This window comes from Myotis daubentonii, chromosome 1 (genome assembly GCF_963259705.1).
Source record: "Myotis daubentonii chromosome 1, mMyoDau2.1, whole genome shotgun sequence".
NCBI classification, from domain to species: Eukaryota; Metazoa; Chordata; class Mammalia; order Chiroptera; family Vespertilionidae; genus Myotis; species Myotis daubentonii.
This window is the reverse complement of record NC_081840.1, coordinates 109,470,007-109,488,567: the sequence shown is the minus strand read 5'-3', so window position 1 is coordinate 109,488,567 and position 18,561 is coordinate 109,470,007. Positions and strand designations below refer to the sequence as shown.

Here is an 18,561-nt window from a genome sequence, read left to right as displayed (position 1 = left end):
TTCAGTGGTAACAACCCAAAGATGTCATCATGGCCTACAAGATGACTGGGCCCCTGACTCCCTCTCTGATTTCATCTCCTACCAACTCCCCATGACTCTCTATCAATTATAGTGGTCTCCTTGCTATTTCTATAGCATGTCAAGCATATTCCTGCCTCAGATTATTTGAATTTTCTGTCACCTCTGTCTGGAACACTCTTTCCCTAGCTGTCCACATGGCTCACTCCCATCAAGTTTAGTTTCTGCTTAAATTCCCTTATCAATGAGTTCTTCTCAAACATTTAAAATACCAGCTACCTGACACCACTGTCAAACTTTACTTTGTTCTTATTCTTAGCACATATCCCTTCATAGCAGATATATATTTGCTTCTCTGTCTCCCTATACTTTAGGACAGGAACTTATTTGTTCAGTGCTCAACAAGCACCTACATGAGTGCCTTGCCTGGAATATAGTGGGAGTTCAGTGAGCATTTTTAAAAAAATATATTTTATTGATTTTTTACAGAGAGGAAGGGAGAGGGAGAGTTAGAAACATCTATGAGAGAGAAACATGGATCAGCTCTCCTGCACACCCCCCACTGGGGATGTGCTTGCAACCAAGGTACATGCCCCTGACCGGAATTGAACCTGGGACCCTTCAGTCTGCAGGCCGACGCTCTATCCACTGAGCCAAACCAGCTAGGGCTGAGTGAACATTTTTGATTGAATAAATTATAGGAAGAAAGGACAGGATGGGAATACATGTAGATTTCTAGATTTTAGGGCATTCTACATTTTCTGTTACTTATATGTACAGTAAGATAATCAGAGGAAGGGGTACAGTAAATGTTGGGTTAGAGATCTGCAGAGATAGTGGAGAGCAAGTTAAGTAGAAAAATATAATGAAATTTCCAGGCACTGTTCACAGTCCATTTAAGGTTGAAATTATTAACTTAGTGATGCCAATCTGTTCAGCAGGACAATTCTCTGTGATAAGGCACAGGCATGAAAAAGCATTTTAGTACATCCAGGGTAGAGGACTTAGTTGGGGAAAAAGGAGTGTTGGGCAGGCTTAAGGGTAAATTAGAGCAGGATTGTAATGCTGTACCATTGAATCTAAGATGGATAAGGAGGGAAGTGAAGAGTGAAGCTTAAGTACAGGCTTTCAACAAATTGGCAGTCCTGATAAAGTGGAAAAACACACAACAGTTATGGTGAAGTTCTTTTTTCTTGTTAATCCTCCCCTGAGGATATATTCTTTTCCGTGGATTTTTAGAGAGAATGGAAGGGAGGGAAGGAGGGTGGAGGGAAGAAGGGGAGGGGAGGAGGGGGGGGTGAGAAGAGAGAAAGAGAGATGACCGGATTCGGATAATCGAGCCCATGGCCCTTGTGTGTGTCGGGGGGAGGGGGCACGTCCAACCACTGAGCCACACCTGCCAGGGCTTTGGTGAAGTTCTTGAGCAATCAAGCTGAAAGGATATCAGGCTGTGGTTGGACAGAGGGATGTTCCAATTATTGATTCCTGACGTAATAGCGTTTCTGGTGATAAGGTCCAGGTTTTTGACTGGGGTTGGGAGGCTGATATAAGGCGCTAGAGATGACGCACGGGTGTTAAAGGTGTTGTACACATTGACTATGAAATTATCAAGGTGGGAGACAAGAAAAAGTAAGGGGCTGGATGCACAAATAAGCAGATGCTCTCCACAGAGGCGGTTACGTGGGTGGAGAGTCCTGAGAATAAGCGTCGGAGAAGTAACGGTTTTTACGAGGTGGCAGTGTTCGGCACATAATCCCCACCTTTGGAACCTGGGAAGTGAGGACACTAATCCATGTGAGGGGGTTCCAAGGGATGCCCCAAAGGACAGCCAGGTCTCAGTCCACCAAGGAATGGGGCTCAGAGAAAAGTTGATCTGAAAGCGGAAATCTCAGAGGAAGACCGAAAGGGGACCGAAGCAACAGAAAACACTGACACTCCTTGTCCTTTATGTACCTTCCTCCCAACCTGCGCGCGCGCCACACCAGCCTCCACCACCCAGAAAACGCGCAGGGAAAACTGTAGGAACCCCGGTTCTCTTTCCACTCCCCGCGGAAGTGCTCTCCGCGGCTCTCTCGGGTGTCCGCGCTTTTCCATTGGCAGCAGCTTCCGCCAGCTCCGGCCCGCTTCCGCTTACGTCTTTGGTGGGCGGAGCCTTCCTTAAAAGCCACTTCCGTCTGACTCCGCCCCCCCCCCCCCCAAATCCCTTTTTTGGCGGCTTCTGGCTTCAGGCCGCCCCCCATTCCCTGCGGTCCCGCCCTTCCCCCCGCCCGGGGCCGACAGGCGGGCCCCGCGGCGCCGCTTCCGGTGCGGGCCCCGCCCCGGCTGTGGCCCCGGCTGCGGACCAGTCCGAGCCGCTGCCGCCGCGCCGCGGCCAGAGCCGATGCCGCCTCCTCCGCTGCGGGTCCTGGAGCGCCCGGCATAGGTAAGCCGCGCGGGCCCGGGTCCCTCCGCCGCGCGGGAGCAAGGGCTGTAGCAGGTGGCGCGGAGGGAGGAGAGGGAGGCAGGTGTGCAGGGGTAGACGTGGAGGCGCCAGCGGAGGAGCGCGGGGGCTGCGGGGCTGCGTCGGGAAAGTGAGTGCTGGGAAGAGAGCGGAGACGCCCAGCGCCCATTAGGGTGATTGGAGGTAAAGGGATGAGCCGAGTAAAGGCCCGCAGGACTGAGGAGGCGAGAGGTGGGGTTGGGCGATCCGAGAAGAGCCCGCGGGTTGGCGGCGAGGGCTTGGCAGAGGTAAAAGTGCTGGGGCTGGGGTGGGGGCAATAAAGAACCGGGGCGGGCGAGTAACCGGGAGGGAGGGATGGGGCTTGAAGGGGACCGAGGCTGGAGAAAGCGGCGGCGAAGGTAGAGGGAAGGGTTCAGAGCTGCGAACAGTCCGTTGCTTCGGGTGGTCCGGGAACTTTAGGGGAAATGGGGGAGGGGGCCGTGTGAAGGGATGGAGTGGCTGAGATATCCGAGACAAGTTTCTCAGTGTAGGTAGGTGGTATTGTTGCTTGGGCCCACTGGCTGCTTAGGAACGGGGAAAGATGGGCTTTTGGGGGGTGGTGTGTGTATTGAAATCATTTCATTCTTACTAAAGAGGCTGAGACACATCCTCCTCTGCTGGGAACAGCATACAGAAAAGATGGTGCCACCAGAAGCAGTTTGTTCAGTGACCTGCAGGACTTGGTTGAAAAATTTCCTGCTCGTGATTGTAACGATTATAAATAAATTTTAAATGATCAACGAATTATTTCCTTTATTCTTTTGTTTAATTTTCTTTGATGCAAATTGTTTTTATTTTAAATGAACACCTTGGCTAACTGGATTTAATGTGGGTGTAAATCTTTTTCTGTTTTGTTACACTATAAAAAGAGCTAAAGCAGAATGAAATTATGCTACAGGCATGACACACTTTCTAAGGGCTAAGAGAGAATTAAAGGTAGTAGGAGGCAAATTGGAATTTGACTCTTTCTCAGAATACAAAAGGCAAAAGCAGTGCTTCTAAGATAAACAGAAAATTCGACTTTTATCTCTATTTTATGCCTAGCTTTAAAAATTAGACCTTTTTTTCCTCTAACCCATTAAAATATTTATAAATTCAAGCAGTTTTTATTGGTGGGGATGTGATTGCTTCCCCGTGAATTTTTGAAGATGCTAGGCATTTAGTTTTTTTAACCTTTACACCCAATCCTAAAACAACGGAACAATGCATATATCAAGTCCCAACTTGTTCAGTGCATTCTCCTTTCATGTGATGATAACATTGTACGCCATATTGCAAGCCCTGTTCACCTAAATTTTGCCCATACATAGTAGTAATCTCCATTCAGTTATGGATCCCTGCCGAGAAAACAACTCAAGTGACCATTATTGGGGGTAGGGATTTGGAGAGAAGGGACTGGGGAGTGAGAGGAAGAGAGCCTGGAAAACAGGACTGTGTATTTGGAGACTGATTGGTAAGAAGGCTGATGAACCAGTCCCCAGAATACGTTTGACCTAAAAGCCTTTTCTTTTTGTATTCGTCACAGAATATAGTAGAAGTGAATCAGAAAGAAAGGGGATGTGAAGCATTTACTTGGCTGTTTATAAAAAAGAACCATTAACTTCTTTATATAATATTGATATCTGTTTTAAATCGATTAACTTTAAAATCTCCAGAGGAATGCTCCCATTTGTTCTTGCCTCCTTGGGGTGGGGGGGGGTGGGGAGGGGGCATACATTCTTTTGTTGTTGAAGTTGGATACTTTTTGAGGCTATAATGTCCAGTTGGCATGGCCTAGCCCACTTGTACAGCAGGCTGGCAGTTTGATCTGGAAAATTTGGAAAGTTTAGATTCAAGAGCAGTTTGCTAATTCTTCTTTTCTATGGAAAGAAATCATTCTGTCTGCCTGATAGCTCTGTGTCTGGCTTGGATGATAATTTCTTTCTCTAATGGGCTTGAGAACATAAGCAGTATTTTCTCTTTTGTAAGTAAGCCCTTCTTTTCCTTTATTATTATGGTTTTCATATACACAACCTTTTTGTTGTTGTTGATAATCCTCACCCGAGGATATTTTTTCCATTGATTTTTAGAGAGAGTGGAAAGGAGAGAGGGAAGCGGGGAGGGAGAGATAGAGAAAGAAAGAAACATTGATGTGAGAGAAACTCATAGATTGGTTGCCTTCTGTACACACCCCAATCAGGATTGGGGATCAAATGAATCTGAGACCCTTTGTACAGTGTGAACCAGTTGCCTTTCCAGTAATAAACAGGTTACTGTTTTGTAATGCTGACGGAGAGAGATCAGAACACAGCTGTTTATAGACTTGATTTTGTCTGGATTTACTTCTTTTTAAACCTGCAGTATATCACTACTGAGATTCATCCCATATTCCCCTCTTAAATTCTGTTCCTCGTCTTCACACCTTTCCCTACTTACCCACCCACCCTGAAACTCCCACCACTCACTCATCTTAAAATTCAGATTTAAGAGCATATGTTTAGTGTTCAGAACTCATACACCCTTTACTGGAGAAAAGAAAGCCTTTTATACCTGTTTTACATAGTTGTTTTTTTTTCCCCTTTTTTCTCCTTCTTTGTGGTTTCTATTAATCACTTAAGGTTTAGAACCAGTGTGCCTGCTGGGCTGTGCCCAGGTTCAGAGCCATGCCAGTCGGTGGGTGAAGCACTTGAGGCCCTGATGGAACCGCTGCAGCAGCAGCCACCGCAGCAGCAGCCACCAAACCTAGCTCCTCTGGGAATGGATGCCAGAGAGAAGCAGGGACAGCAGATAAGAGAAGCCCAGTTCTTGTTTGCCCAGAAGCTGGTCACACAGACTCTCCTTTCTGCCACACCTGGGCGGCCTTCTGGCAGCCCTTCCCTGGGTCCCTTAGCCAGAGTTCCTCCAGCCACAGCAGTGACCCAAGTTTTTGAACGGAGCAACGCAAACTCAGAGCCTAAGGAAGAGGAGGGAGGCTTGGAAGATGAGGATGGGGATGATGACATTGTAGAGGCTGAGAAAGAGGCCCAGGCTGCTTCGAAATATTTTCATGGGCAGAAAGTTGCTCGCCAAGACCCCAGAGTGGCACCCAAATCTGGTCTCCTTCCAGCACCAGGGCTCCCACCACATGGACAGCAAGCTCAAGAAGACCATACCAAAGATGCTGCCAAGGCCCCGCCTTCAGTCTCCACAGCCGGGCAGCCAGGCTGGGATCAGGATGAGCATCTCAAGCAGGTCAGTCTTTCTGGTGTGGGGGTCATTTGTTCTTCCTAAAGGCTAGCCAGGGAGAGGCACTGGACTGTCAAGGACAGGGTCTGTGCCAGTCTATGCCTTCTCACCCTACTTCAGTGACCAGCAGCCTAGGCATCATCTGACTTCAATTTTTTTCGTCATACTTGTTTTCTTGATTAAAGCAAAGAAATGTGTAAGGTACTGCTCATATAGATTGTTCCAAGTTTGAAGTAAAAGAATGTCAATAGAATCTCTCTCTCTCTCTCTCTCTCTCTCTCTCTCTCTCTCTCTCTCTCTCTTCCTCTCTCTCTCTTTTTTTTTTAAGGAAGGATATGGTTGCAACAGTTAAGAGGGATATCTAAAAATGAGGTGCATAACTCTAATTACAGCTTTTCTAGTAATAATGTAAAAGAACAATCTTGCCTAAGACAGTTTCTTAGCTCCAAGCTAACCCAGGATCTTGCTCTTTTGTGTGTGTGTTTTTGTGTTTTTTGGGGGGGAGGGGATCATGCTTTTTAAAGACAGTTTTGTTGTTTTGCCGCTAAATGTAGCTGATAAGAACTTGCATTGTTTATGTTTTCTAACAAAGAGCCTTGTAGACAAGATTTCATTTCACAGGAAAGGGCAGACGTCAAAATTTCCATTTTAGCCAAGGCTAGCTTGTGATTTTTAAACATAGCTGAGCATTAGTATCATCTAGGGAGCTTTAAAAAAAAATATAACCCTAGCCGGTTTAGCTCAGTAGATAGAGCGTTGACCTGCAGACTCAAGGGTCCTGGGTTCAATTCTGGTCAAGGGCATACGCCCGGGTTGTGGGCTCAATCCCCAGTGTGGGGTGTGCAAGAGACAGCCAGTCAATGATTCTCTCATCATTGATGTTTCTATCTCTCTTTCCCTCTCTTTTCCTCTCTAATATCAATAAAAATATATTTTATAATATATATATAGGTAGATTACAGGGTCCTAATGAATTATATCTGGAGATGAAGCCTATGGAATCTGTTCTCAATCCAGTCTTTGATTCTAATTCCTCTTTTCTTTCTGACCCTCAAAGCAATTTTTCCTCTCACAAAGAATGGGAGCAAAGTTAAGTTGTTCCAGGTAAAGTGACTTATTGGTGCTTAGGCAGGGAGCTCATGATAAAGCTAGTAATATCTGCATATTCCCCATAAGCACATATTCTTCATGTGGTCCAGTGGTGCTGTTTAGGAATCAGTTTTGAAAAGCTGTGCATTTTCACGGGCAACTAGAAGTCACATAAGGAAAGTTCTTTGGAACCTGAAAAATCAGCCTCTTTGTATAAAGGAACCTGTGCAGTTCATCTGAGTTTATAATAGCGGTGTTGGCAGGAGATTTCCAGAGCCAACAAAGTGGGGTTCAACTCCCATCTCTTCCATTTATTACCCTGTGATTTTTAAAAAAAAATATATTTTATTGATTTTTTACAGAGAGGAAGGGAGAGGGATAGAGAGTTAGAAACATCAATGAGAGAGAAACATTGATTTCTCTGGGGATGTGCCTGCAACCAAGGTACATGCCCTTGACCGGAATTGAACCTGGGACCCTTCAGGCTGCAGGCTGACGATCTATCCACTGAGCCAAACCGGTTAGGGCTACCCTGTGATTTTTGGGGGAAAAAAAAATATATATATATTTTTATTGATTTCAGAGAGGAAGGGAGAGGAAGAGATAGATAGAAACATCAATAATGAGAGAAAATCATTGATTGGTTGCCTCCTGCATTGAACCCACAACCCAAGCATGTGCCCTGACTGGGAATTGAACCATGACCTCCTGGTTCATAGGTTGACACTCCACCTTGGAGCCACACTGGCTAGGACTCTTTTTTTTTTTTTTTTTTAATATATTTCTTTATTGATTTCAGAGAGGAAGGAAGAGGGAGAGAGAGATAGAAACATCAGTGATGAGAGAGAATCATTGATTGGCTGCCTCCTGCACGCCCCCCACTGGGGATTGAGCCCGCAACCCAGGCATGTGCCCTGGACGGAATCGAACCTGGGACCCTTCAGTCTGCAGGCTGACACTCTATCCACTGAGTCAAACTGGCTAGGGCTGGCTAGGACTCTTCATCTCTCTGAGCCTGTGTCTTCTCACAGATTTTTAAATTTTTTAGTGGCCTAAAAGGGAAATTTTATTGTAATCACTGATTGTGCAATGGCAATCATAACACCCTTATGAAAAATTTACAGAAGTTATCAAACTTACTTGCTAACAGATATTTAAATATTTTGTGAATTTACTTGACAACAGAAGAAAAAAAAATTTAGAAGGTGAGTAAAGACATTTTATGGCTTCATAATGTTTTCATTCTCCTGTTGACATACCTTTTCTCTTGTGCGATCCAGTGCTGAACTCATTGGTAAAGAAGTGCCACATTGTGCAAGAGTGACTAACACATGCAGAAGAGAGTGCAGGGTGTACTAGGGGACAGCACGTCCTGACAGGTCTCACGCCTGAAAGATGGCACCTTCTTTGTTAATTGAAAAGAAATGTAAAATGAGAGAGATAGCAAAAATATATATATATGTTTTAAATATATCTTTATTGATTTCAGAGAGGAAGGGAGAGGGAGAGAGAGATAGAAACATCAATGATGAGAGAGAATCATTGACTGGCTGCCTCCTGCACGTCCCCTACTGGGGATCAAGCCACAACCTAGGCATGTGTCCTTGACCAGAATCGAACCTGGGACCCTTCAGTCCACAAGCTGACGCTCTATCCACTTAGCCAAACCAGCAAGGGCTAGCAAAAAATATTAATAAAATAAAAGGTTTCTGGCCTTTCTCTCTTCTCTTTCCTGACTTATGACAGCACACTGTAATGCTTTACAGACTTCGAATTTTCATGTATTATTCTGATACAGTCTGTAGGGAGCCTAGAATGGGCTGCTGGGGAGAGTCTGTAACTGAAAGTTCTTTCATTCGAAGGACTTCTATCAGGCCTGCTGTGGTAATAGGAGGACAGGAGTATGTCGTGAGGATTAACTGAGCTAGCATGTGGTTAGTAGTAGTGCTCCAGGGGCTCTTTTTTTTTTTTTTTTTTAAATCCTCTATTTCCCCCGTTAATTGTTTTTAGAGAGTGGAAGCAGGAAAGAGAAACATCAATGTGAGAGAGACTCATTGGTTGGTTGCCTCCCATTGGCACCTACCGGGCCAGGGATCGAGCCTGCAACTGAGGTACGTGTCGTTAACTGGGAATCAAACCCTTTTGTCAGCAGGCCAACGCTCTAAATACTGAGCAACCAGCCTGGGTTCCAGGTGCTCTTTAATGATATCAGTACCATCTCTGCTGATTCTGTACAGACCTGCTCTGGGGGAAGATGCTGAGACACACCGAGGTTTTCCCTCAGATCTCCAGGGAGGAAGTGACAGAGATAGGACAAGGATCAGAAAAGCCCAGCTTCCACGACAGCAGCAACCTGGCCACCAGCCCAGACTTGCCTCCCAGTTGATTGCTCTGGTTTAGCAAAACATCTGTGAGTTGCCAGCAGCCCCCACACTGCTGGGTGGTTGGCAGGGTTCCATGCTGGCCGATGAGTCAGCTTATAGTGGGATCCCGGCCTGACAGCGCTGGGAAAGTTCAGGCCAGAGCGTCTGGGCTGCCCCTGCCTTGGCAGCTGGCCAGCCTTCGCGTGTGTGCAGTTGTTCTTAGAAAGTGCAGCCGCGTGCGAGGAACAAGTGGAACTCCCAAGCCTGTCTGTCTTCAGGAAGTGCGGCAGGTGTTGAGGTCAAGCCATTAGAGCTTTGAAAAAAAGAGATTCTTCAGAACTGGCGTGTGTGTGCACACGTGCACTCAGTGGCAGGCACCCAGCGCTGTTTTCTAGACAGCAGTAGCCTCATGGCTACACAGCTCAGTGCTTGGGGGGACTGGCTATTGGCTTCTGAAACTCTGAGTTCATTTTAAGCCTCTGATGCATACTCACTAATTATAGACTGCCTGGCAGAGCACTGCCAAAATGTTTTATAAATGCCAGCTTAGCCGAGGCCTTATCTCACCCCCTGAATTTACCTTCCCCCTGGATCTGGAGATTAGGAATTGGGTAACAGTGACTTAAAATCTTAGACATGTACCTTTTTTTCCTTCTGACATTAATTTTACAAAATCAAGTTGGTCTGTGCCCTCCTTTTTCTGATCCTGCTTTTGAAGCAGTAAACAATATGGGGATTTAAAAACCTTTTATAAGTTGTGCTTTGAAAGAGGGGCTAAAAAGATAATATTGGGAGAGCCTATAGAAACCATTAGGATCCATGAGACTAGTTTTTTTTTTTTAAGTGTTCAAAGTTTTTTGTTTCTTAAGCAGTTACTTAGTAGAGAACAGAAATAAAGGATCTCTTGTTCCAGTGATTATTACAAAGATTGACACAAATAATCTTATTGTTAATGTGCTGCAGTGTTCATTTTGTTCTTTGACACAACGAACTTTTAGAGAGGCTTCTCTGGGCCAGGCCTGTGCTCCATGGACTAAGGCATGCTTCTCCCTCAAGGACCTCATCATGGTCTAGCAGAGGCAGTGTGGGAACCTCAACAGGGGTTGGGTTTTGGGTTGCAACAATTTCACTCTTTCTTGAGTCAGCTGAAGCCCAGCTGCTCACTCTGGGCTATGCTACAGATACTTTAATTTTTAAATTTTTTATTTTTTAATATGTTTTTATTGATTTTAGAAAGAGAGAGGAAAGGAGAGAGAGAGAGACATCAATGAAATCTCTTTTTTAGAACATGTGAAGTCAAATAATTTAATAAATTCTCTTTGAAAAGACTTTTAGAAAATATTGCTTCTCAAGCCTGGATCCTTAGAAAGACTGTAGGATTCTCTGACACCAGAGTGATGGCAAGATGAATAATGCCACTGAGCCCAGAGTGCTAAAGCCAATCAGATTTCAGTGGGCAGAGTAAATAATTGTAAAACAAGTCAAGAGACAAAGAGCCAAGTGGCTCTTCTCTCAAGGGAGATCAGAAGAGCCCTGTCAGCATACAACTGACTGGGGGCTATTCCTGGTCTTCTTAGGGTTGGTTTTCTGTCCTCCTGAAAAGAGGGTAGTACAGGCTTTGTTTGTCTTAAGCCCATTAGTGGAGCCAGGTTTCCAAAGGGAGCATAGAATCCCTCCCATAAAATAGAAACATGAGTGATGGCTTGATAGGCATGTGGGAGCCAGAGTGTGGGGTCTGATTTTCTGCATGATTTTGGCAGTCACTTCAGTTACTGAGTAGGAGATAAAAAGGATGACTGACTGCTTGGTCTTGAGAACCTGTTACAAAGAGTCCCTCTAAGTAGTAAGGTGTGTTCTCTTGGGTTCAGTCTGCTTTTCGTGGTGCATACTGCATGTCTTTGGAACGTAAGATGCTTTTTGTAAAGATTGTGCCAACTATTGCCTGGAAAAAAGTAAGGTTAAGCCCTAACCGATTTGGCTCAGCGGATAGAGCGTCAGCCTGCAGACTCAAGGGTCCCAATAAAATATATTTTTTAAAAAAAGTAAGGTCAAAGCTTTCCCCACTTTCTTTGTAGGATTATCTTGCCTGCCTTCGCATCTAGAATCACAGTGAATCCAACTAGGTCAGTGGTTTTCAATTGGAGGTGATTCTCCACCTCTTCCTAATTCCAGGGGTTGTTTGGCAATGTCAGGAACATGTTTGGTTATCATGACTGGGATGAGGTTGGGATTAGGGCATGTGCCACTGGCCAATGGTGGCTAGAGACCAGGGATAGTATTAAGCAGCCTACAATACACAGGACAGTCTCCCACAACAAAGAATTATCTGGTCCAAAATGTCCCAGAGGATGGTAAACCTCTCCCACCATCATCAGGGAATGATTTTAAAGATATTACACAGATGTGGTGTTACTTGTTTTGATTTATTAACTCCTTCCTCCCAAGGTATAGCAAGCAACTAAAAGCCATCTTCCTATAAACACAAATGATAATGTCTCTTTATATTTGCTAATACCCAAGCTTATAGGCCATTTATCTGCACCCTCTCAGTCATTTCAGATCTTCCTAAAATTTCTTCTTCTTTTTTTTTTTTAAATATATTTTATTGATTTTTTACAGAGAGAAAGGGAGAGGGGTAGAGAGTTAGAAACATCGATGAGAGAGAAACATCGATCAGCTGCCTCCTGCATACCTTCTACTGGGAATGTGTCCGCAACCAAGGTACATGCCCTTGACCGGAATCGAACCTGGGACCCTTCAGTCCGCAGGCCGATGCTCTATCCACTGAGCCAGACTGGTTAGGGCTAAAATTTCTTCTGTATTGGATCCATTAGACTTTTCCCCCAAGAGTTCAAAATTATCTGGAATCAGACATTTTGATATATTTTTTTCATTAAGCTCTAGATCAGCGGTTTTCAACCTGTGAGTCGCGACCCCTTTGGGCAGTGATGGCGAACCTTTTGAGCTCGGCGTGTCAGCATTTTGAAAAACCTTAACTTAACTCTGGTGCCGTGTCACATATAGAAATTTTTTGATATTTGCAACCATAGTAAAACAAAGATTTATATTTTTTATATTTACTTTATATATTTAAATGCCATTTAACATAGAAAAATCAACCAAAAAAATGAGTTCGCGGATCACCTCTGACACGCGTGTCATAGGTTCGCCATCACTGCCTTTGGGGGTCGAACGACCCTTTCACGGTTTGCCTAAGACCATCAGAAAACACATATATAATTACATATTGTTTTTGTGATTAATCACTATGCTTTAATTATGTTCAATTTGTAACAATGAAAATACATCCTGCATATCAGATATTTACATTACGATTCATAACAGTAGCAACGAAAATAATTTTATGGTTGGGGGTCACCACAACATAAGGAACTGTATTAAAGGGTCGCGGCATTAGGATGGTTGAGAACCACTGCTCTAGAGCCTATGTTTAAAAAACAAAGATATTTCAAAGGTGGAAGAAGAATATGAGTGTGGCCCTAGCCAGTTTGGCTCAGTGGATAGACTTCAGCTGTGGGCTGAAGGGTTGTGGGTCAAGGGCACGTACCTTGGTTGCAGGCTTGATTCCTCAGCCCTGGTTGGGATGAGTGTGGGAGGCAACCAATTGATGTGTCTTTTTCACATAGATGTTACTCTCTCTGTCTCTTTCTCCCTTCCACTCTTTAAAATATCAATGGAAAAGTATCCTCAGGTGAGGATTAACAAAACGAACAAACAAAAGAATATGAATGTGGGTCATTGGTGGTGACCACAGCTGCGCTGCCGCCGTGACCATGGCCTCCGGTAGCAGTGGGCTCGCCGCCGCCTTCCTCCTGTCGCGTTCCTTCCTCTTGGCAACAGAATGGAATTCGGCATTGTGCCTGTGTAGCTTCCCGGAAACATCTCTACGTTGATAAAAATACAAAGGTTATTTGTCAGGGTTTCACTGGTAAGCAGGGCACCTTTCACAGCCAGCAGGCATTGGAGTATGGCACCAAACTCGTCGGAGAAACCACTCCAGGGAAAGGAGGCAAGACGCACCTGGGCTTACCGGTCTTTAATACTGTAAAGGAGGCCAAAGCACAGACAGGAGCGATAGCTTCTGTCATTTATGTCCCTCCTCCTTTCGCTGCTGCCATTGACGAAGCTGTGGAGGCGAAAATGCCCTTGGTCGTGTGCATTACTGAAGGTATCCCAAAGCAGGACATGGTACAGGTCAAACACAAAATACTGCGCCAGGGAAAGACAAGGCTGATTGGGCCAAACTGCCCCGGAGTCATCAATCCTGGAGAATGTAAAATTGGTATCATGCCTGGCCATATTCACAAGAAAGGAAGAATTGGTATTGTGTCCAGATCTGGCACCCTGACTTATGAAGCGGTTCACCAAACAACACAAGTTGGACTGGGGCAGTCTTTGTGCATTGGCATTGGAGGTGATCCTTTTAATGGAACAGATTTTATCGACTGCCTAGAAGTTTTTCTTAATGACCCAGCCACAGAAGGCATCATCCTGATTGGTGAAATTGGTGGTAATGCAGAAGAAAATGTTGCAGAATTTTTGAAGCAATGTAATTCAGGCCCCAAAGCCAAGCCTGTGGTGTCCTTCATTGCTGGTTAATGGCTCCTCCCGGCAGGAGAATGGGTCACGCAGGCGCCATTACTCCTGGAGGAAAAGGTGGCGCAAAGGAGAAGATCTCTGCCCTTCAGAGCGCAGGGGTTGTGGTCAGCATGTCGCCTGCACAGCTGGGAAACACCACCTACAAGGAGTTTGAAAAGAGGAAGATGCTATGAAAGGGAAAACAGAAAGTGCCCTAAGCCTGTGGAATGAATCATTGTGCAAAGTGAACCAGTGGCAGTTGCTTGTGTTGTGCACTGCCAGCCTGTGCCTGTCCCTGGGCTCCACACAGAGGGAAGCCAAAACAGAAACAAGGCTTCGAAAGTTCTCACCTCGTGTAACAGAGCAGATAGCCAATAAATCTACCATTTGATCTGGAAAAAAAAAAAAAAAAGAATATGAGTGTGAAAGAACTTTTTAAAATTAACTTTATCATACAAAAGTTAGGTTGAATTGTCATTAGCATCTGAATACTTTTTGGAGCTATAACTTTTCAGTCTTTATTACCTTTGTAGGTTAGATGCTTCATAAATCCTAGACACTACTCTAAAACAACAACTTTTTTCTAGAGCTGTGACCAAATTCTAGTATTCTAGAATTCTCTGATACATTTTAGGATTGTGTGAGCTGAATCCATTGCACTTTTGTAGCTGCTTCTTCAATATTAAAATAGGGATGTGTGCATATTTCTTCTTTAGGTAGAGGTGAACTTTATATTAAAGTCTTATAAATACAAAATCAGTGATTTGGGTCCTAATTCTTGCACCCATGTCCCAAATCTCATGCTTTCTTAATTTTTAGGGACTTGCCGTACTAGTGAACTTCCATTTCCCTGACTCTTTGGACTGACTCTCTTCTGAAGCCTTTTCCACATTCACAAATGTTCTGCTATTTCCCAAATTTAAAAAACAACAACAGCTCCTTAGTAAATCTGCCTGATTTGATTGTTATAAGGAAATGAGAGGTCACTTAAAAATCTTTTCCTTCCAGCTTGTTCTATAGTCCTGTCTACCCATTCCCAACAACAAAGCTTTTCAGAGGAATTGCTTGCACTTTGTCACCTCCTACTCACTTCTCAACATTCTTCAGTCTGGACTCTCTCTTCCATGTCCCTGAAGTTACTCTTCATAAGGCTGCCCAGTGACCACCATGTTGGTAAGCCCAGCCTGCCCTCACTTCATTTGATCTCTCAGCATTATCAGATATAGTTGACCCCTCTCCTTAAAACATTTCCTTTTGCTTTCTAGAGCCCCACTATTAGCTTATTTTCCTTATCTCTTTTTCATCTGACCTAGAACTCCAAGTTTTCCAGGGCTCAGTCTCTAACTCCCTTCTCTTTATGTTTCCTCTGGGCAATTTCTTTCACTTTCATGGCTTTAACTACTACTCTGCAAGCCTTTGATTCCTGTACACATTGAGCCCATGTTCCAATGGATATATTCCCACCTTTTTTATGTATGTATGTATGTATGTATTCATTTATTAAAAATATTTTTATAGATTTCAGAGAGGATGGGAGGAGAGAGAGAAACATCAGTGATGAGAGAGAATCATTGATCAGCTGCCTCCTGCACGTCCTCTACTGGGGATCGAGCTTGCAACCTGGGCATGTGCCCTGACCAGGAATCAAACTTTGACCTGCTGGTTCATAGGTCAGCGATCAACCACTGAGCCCCACTGGCCAGGTCCCACCTATTTTCTTGACATTCCACTTAGATGTTTTATTGGCATCTCAAGTTTAACACATATAAAATTGAACACTTGGTTTCCAACTTACTCCCCCACAATTATTTCCTCCTTTATTTTTCTTCTCTGCAAATACATTTCTATTGAGTTGGTTATTCAATCAGAAACCTTAGCATTTACTGCCTTTCATACCTCGTACTCTGTTATTCCATCTGGAGATGTTCAATCCATCACAAAGTCTTATCAATTGTTCTATCTACAGTAAATATCTAAAATCCTCCCACTTTTGTCCCCACCATCACCTACCTAATCCAAGCTATCTACCTACTGCTATAGATATCAACTAGCTTGACTTCCCTCTCCCTTCTAATTCTAAAGGCCCCAAATCTGCATAATCTGATCCCTGCCTGCTTCTCCAGCCTTATTTTTGCCAATGTCTTAACCTATCACTGTGCTCCAACTACCTTGGCCTTTGTATATGCTACTCCTTCTGCCTAGAGCATCCGTGGGCAAACTACGGCCCGCGGGGCAGATCCGGCCCATTTGAAATGAATAAAACTATTGAAAAAAAAGACCGTACCCTTTTATGTAATGATGTTTACTTTGAATTTATATTAGTTCACACAAACACTCCATCCATGCTTTTGTTCTGGCCCCCCGGTCCAGTTTAAGAACCCATTGTGGCCCTCGAGTCAAAAAGTTTGCCCACCCCTGGCCTAGAGCACTCCTCCAGCCTCTTACCCAGACTTAGTTCTCACTTTAACAAAACTTCCTCACTTCCTGTCAAGATGGCCAGATATGTACATATGATACTGGTATCCTCCCACAACCATGTAAAATTACAAATAAACCATAGAACAACCATTATTCAGAACTGCGTGAAATCTAGCTGAATAGAAGTCCTACAACAAGGGATTTAAAGAAGAAGCCACATCGAGACGGGTAGGAGGGGCGGAAATGCAAGAAATGTGCTGGTTTCACACCCATGTGTGGTGGATAAAAATTGGGAGCTATATCTTGGCTAAAGGGGTACCCCCTGAGGAACAAGGGGTCCCAGCCCACACCAGGCCCCAAGCCCAGGGTTGCAGTGCTGGGAAGAGAAGTCCCCATAACTTCTGGCTGTAAAAGCCAGTGGGAATTAAAACTAAGTGAGACAGAGGGCTGCTGGAGTCCCAGACAGTCCTTTTAAATTTTTTTTTAATTGGTTTTAGAGAGAGGAAGGGAGAAAGAGAGAAACATTGATTGGTTGCTTTCCATACTTGCCCCAACTGGGGATTGAACTCGCCACCTTTTGGTGTATAGGACGATACTCCAACCAACTGAGCCACACCAGCTAGGGCAAATGTTCCTCTTAAAGGATTGCCAGTTCAATTCCTGGTCAGGGCATATACCTAGGTTGTAGGTTTAATCCCCAGTGGGGGTGCATTTAGGAGGCAACTGATCAATGTTTCTCTTATACATCAATGTTTCTCTCCCCGTCCCCCCCCCTCCCTTCCTAAAATCTGTAAAAACATCCTCTGGTGAGGATTAAAAAAAAAAAAAGAACAGTAAAATGGCAATAAATACCTATCTATCAAATGAATCTAAAAAAGCAAAATAACAAAGAAGCAAAAATGAAGCAGGCTCACAGATATGGAGAACATTTTGATGATTGCCAGATGGGAGGGGGTTGGGGATATGAGTGAAAAGGTGAAGGGATTAAGAAATACAAATTGGCCCTAGCCAGTTTGGCTCGGTGGATAGATCCTTGGGCTGCGGACTGAAGGGTCCCAGGTTCAGTTCTGGTCAAGGGCACATGCCCGGGTTGCGGGTTCGATCCCCAGTGGGGACGTGCAGGAGGCAGCCAATCAATGATTCTCATCATTGATGTTTCCATTTCTCTCTCCCTTTTCCTCTCTGAAATTGAAATCAATAAGAATATATTTTAAAAAAAGAAATACAAATTGGTAGTTACAGAAGAGTCATGGGGATGTAAAGCACAGCAAAGCGAATATCTGCACTAATAAAAGAAAGGTGCAAATTGACAGTACCTTTGTGACGCCCACCAGCCAATCAGGCGTGAGTATGCAAATTAACCCAACAAAGATGGTGGGTTGATTTGCATATGCAGGTGCCAAGCGGTGGAGTGGGACACTTACATCGTCACCATGGCAATGGTGCAGGTGTTATGCACTGCTCCACCCTTTCCGGGCCTCTGGGCAGCGTGAGAAGGCAGAAAGGCAGCTCTGGGCTGGAGTGAAGGCAGAAAGGTGGCTCTGGCCGGAGCGAAGACGGTGCTGGCAGCCAGGGGACGGAAGGCCCATTCTTGCATGAATCTTCGTGCATTGGACCTCTCGTAGTCAATAATATTCTAATAGCTACGTATGGTGTCATAGTATTACTAGATTTATCGGGATGAACACTTGGTAAGTTATATAATGTCTAATCTCGAGTGTACACCTGAAACTAATAATGTATGTCAACTGTAATTGAAAAATAAAAAATAATTTTAAATTAAAAAAATTACTTCTTCAGAGGCACTATCTTTACCTTTAGGGTAGATCAGGTTGTATGCCGTTATTGAACATTATACTTTTACTAGAGGCCTGGTGCATGAAATTCATGCATGGGGGGAGGAGGTGTTCTTCAGCCCGGCCTACATCCTCTCACAATCCGAGACCCCTCAGGTAGGGTCCCTAGGCCTGGTCAGCGATCAGGGCCTATTGGGGCTTTCCTTGCCCCAGCTGCCGGCAGCTGGCCCTGCCCCCACCGCTGTCACTGTTTGTCATCTGTGCGGCGCTACTCCCCATCTTCCCTGCCACTGGTCATCTCCCTCTGCGGGCAACAGGCATGGGGTGCAATCGCTTGGCTGGCATGGGCTTCCCTCTGTAGGGTGATGGCGGGGCCCCCCAACTAATCGCATCACACCAGCCTTGGCTGGCCTGGTGCCAGTGCATGTCATAGTATGGTTGTCCAGATGGTCATTCTGCTGTTGGGTTGTTCGGTTGATTTGCATATTATGCTTTTATTATTATAGACTAGAGGCCCGGTGCACAAAAATTTGTGCACTCGGGGTGTAGAGGGGGTCCCTCAGCCCGGCCTGTGCCCTCTCGCAGTCTGGGACCC

The 18,561-nt window shown here is 44.7% G+C and overlaps 1 protein-coding gene and 1 pseudogene across 4 annotated transcripts in view; both read left to right on the top strand.

Annotated features, from left to right (window-relative positions):
- The first annotated feature begins 2,198 nt into the window (after positions 1-2,198).
- ARID3B (AT-rich interaction domain 3B) overlaps positions 2,199-18,561 on the top strand; it is a 75,597-nt gene continuing 59,234 nt past the window's right edge. For all 4 annotated transcript variants that reach the window (XM_059657148.1, XM_059657158.1, XM_059657138.1 and 1 more), the window contains exons 1-2: positions 2,199-2,440; positions 5,095-5,707. In XM_059657148.1, the coding sequence (XP_059513131.1) occupies positions 5,174-5,707 (534 nt within the window). In that variant the 5' untranslated portion in view covers positions 2,199-2,440; positions 5,095-5,173. The remainder of the gene's footprint in view (positions 2,441-5,094; positions 5,708-18,561) is intronic.
- Positions 12,938-14,105, top strand: LOC132212061 (succinate--CoA ligase [ADP/GDP-forming] subunit alpha, mitochondrial-like; annotated as a pseudogene).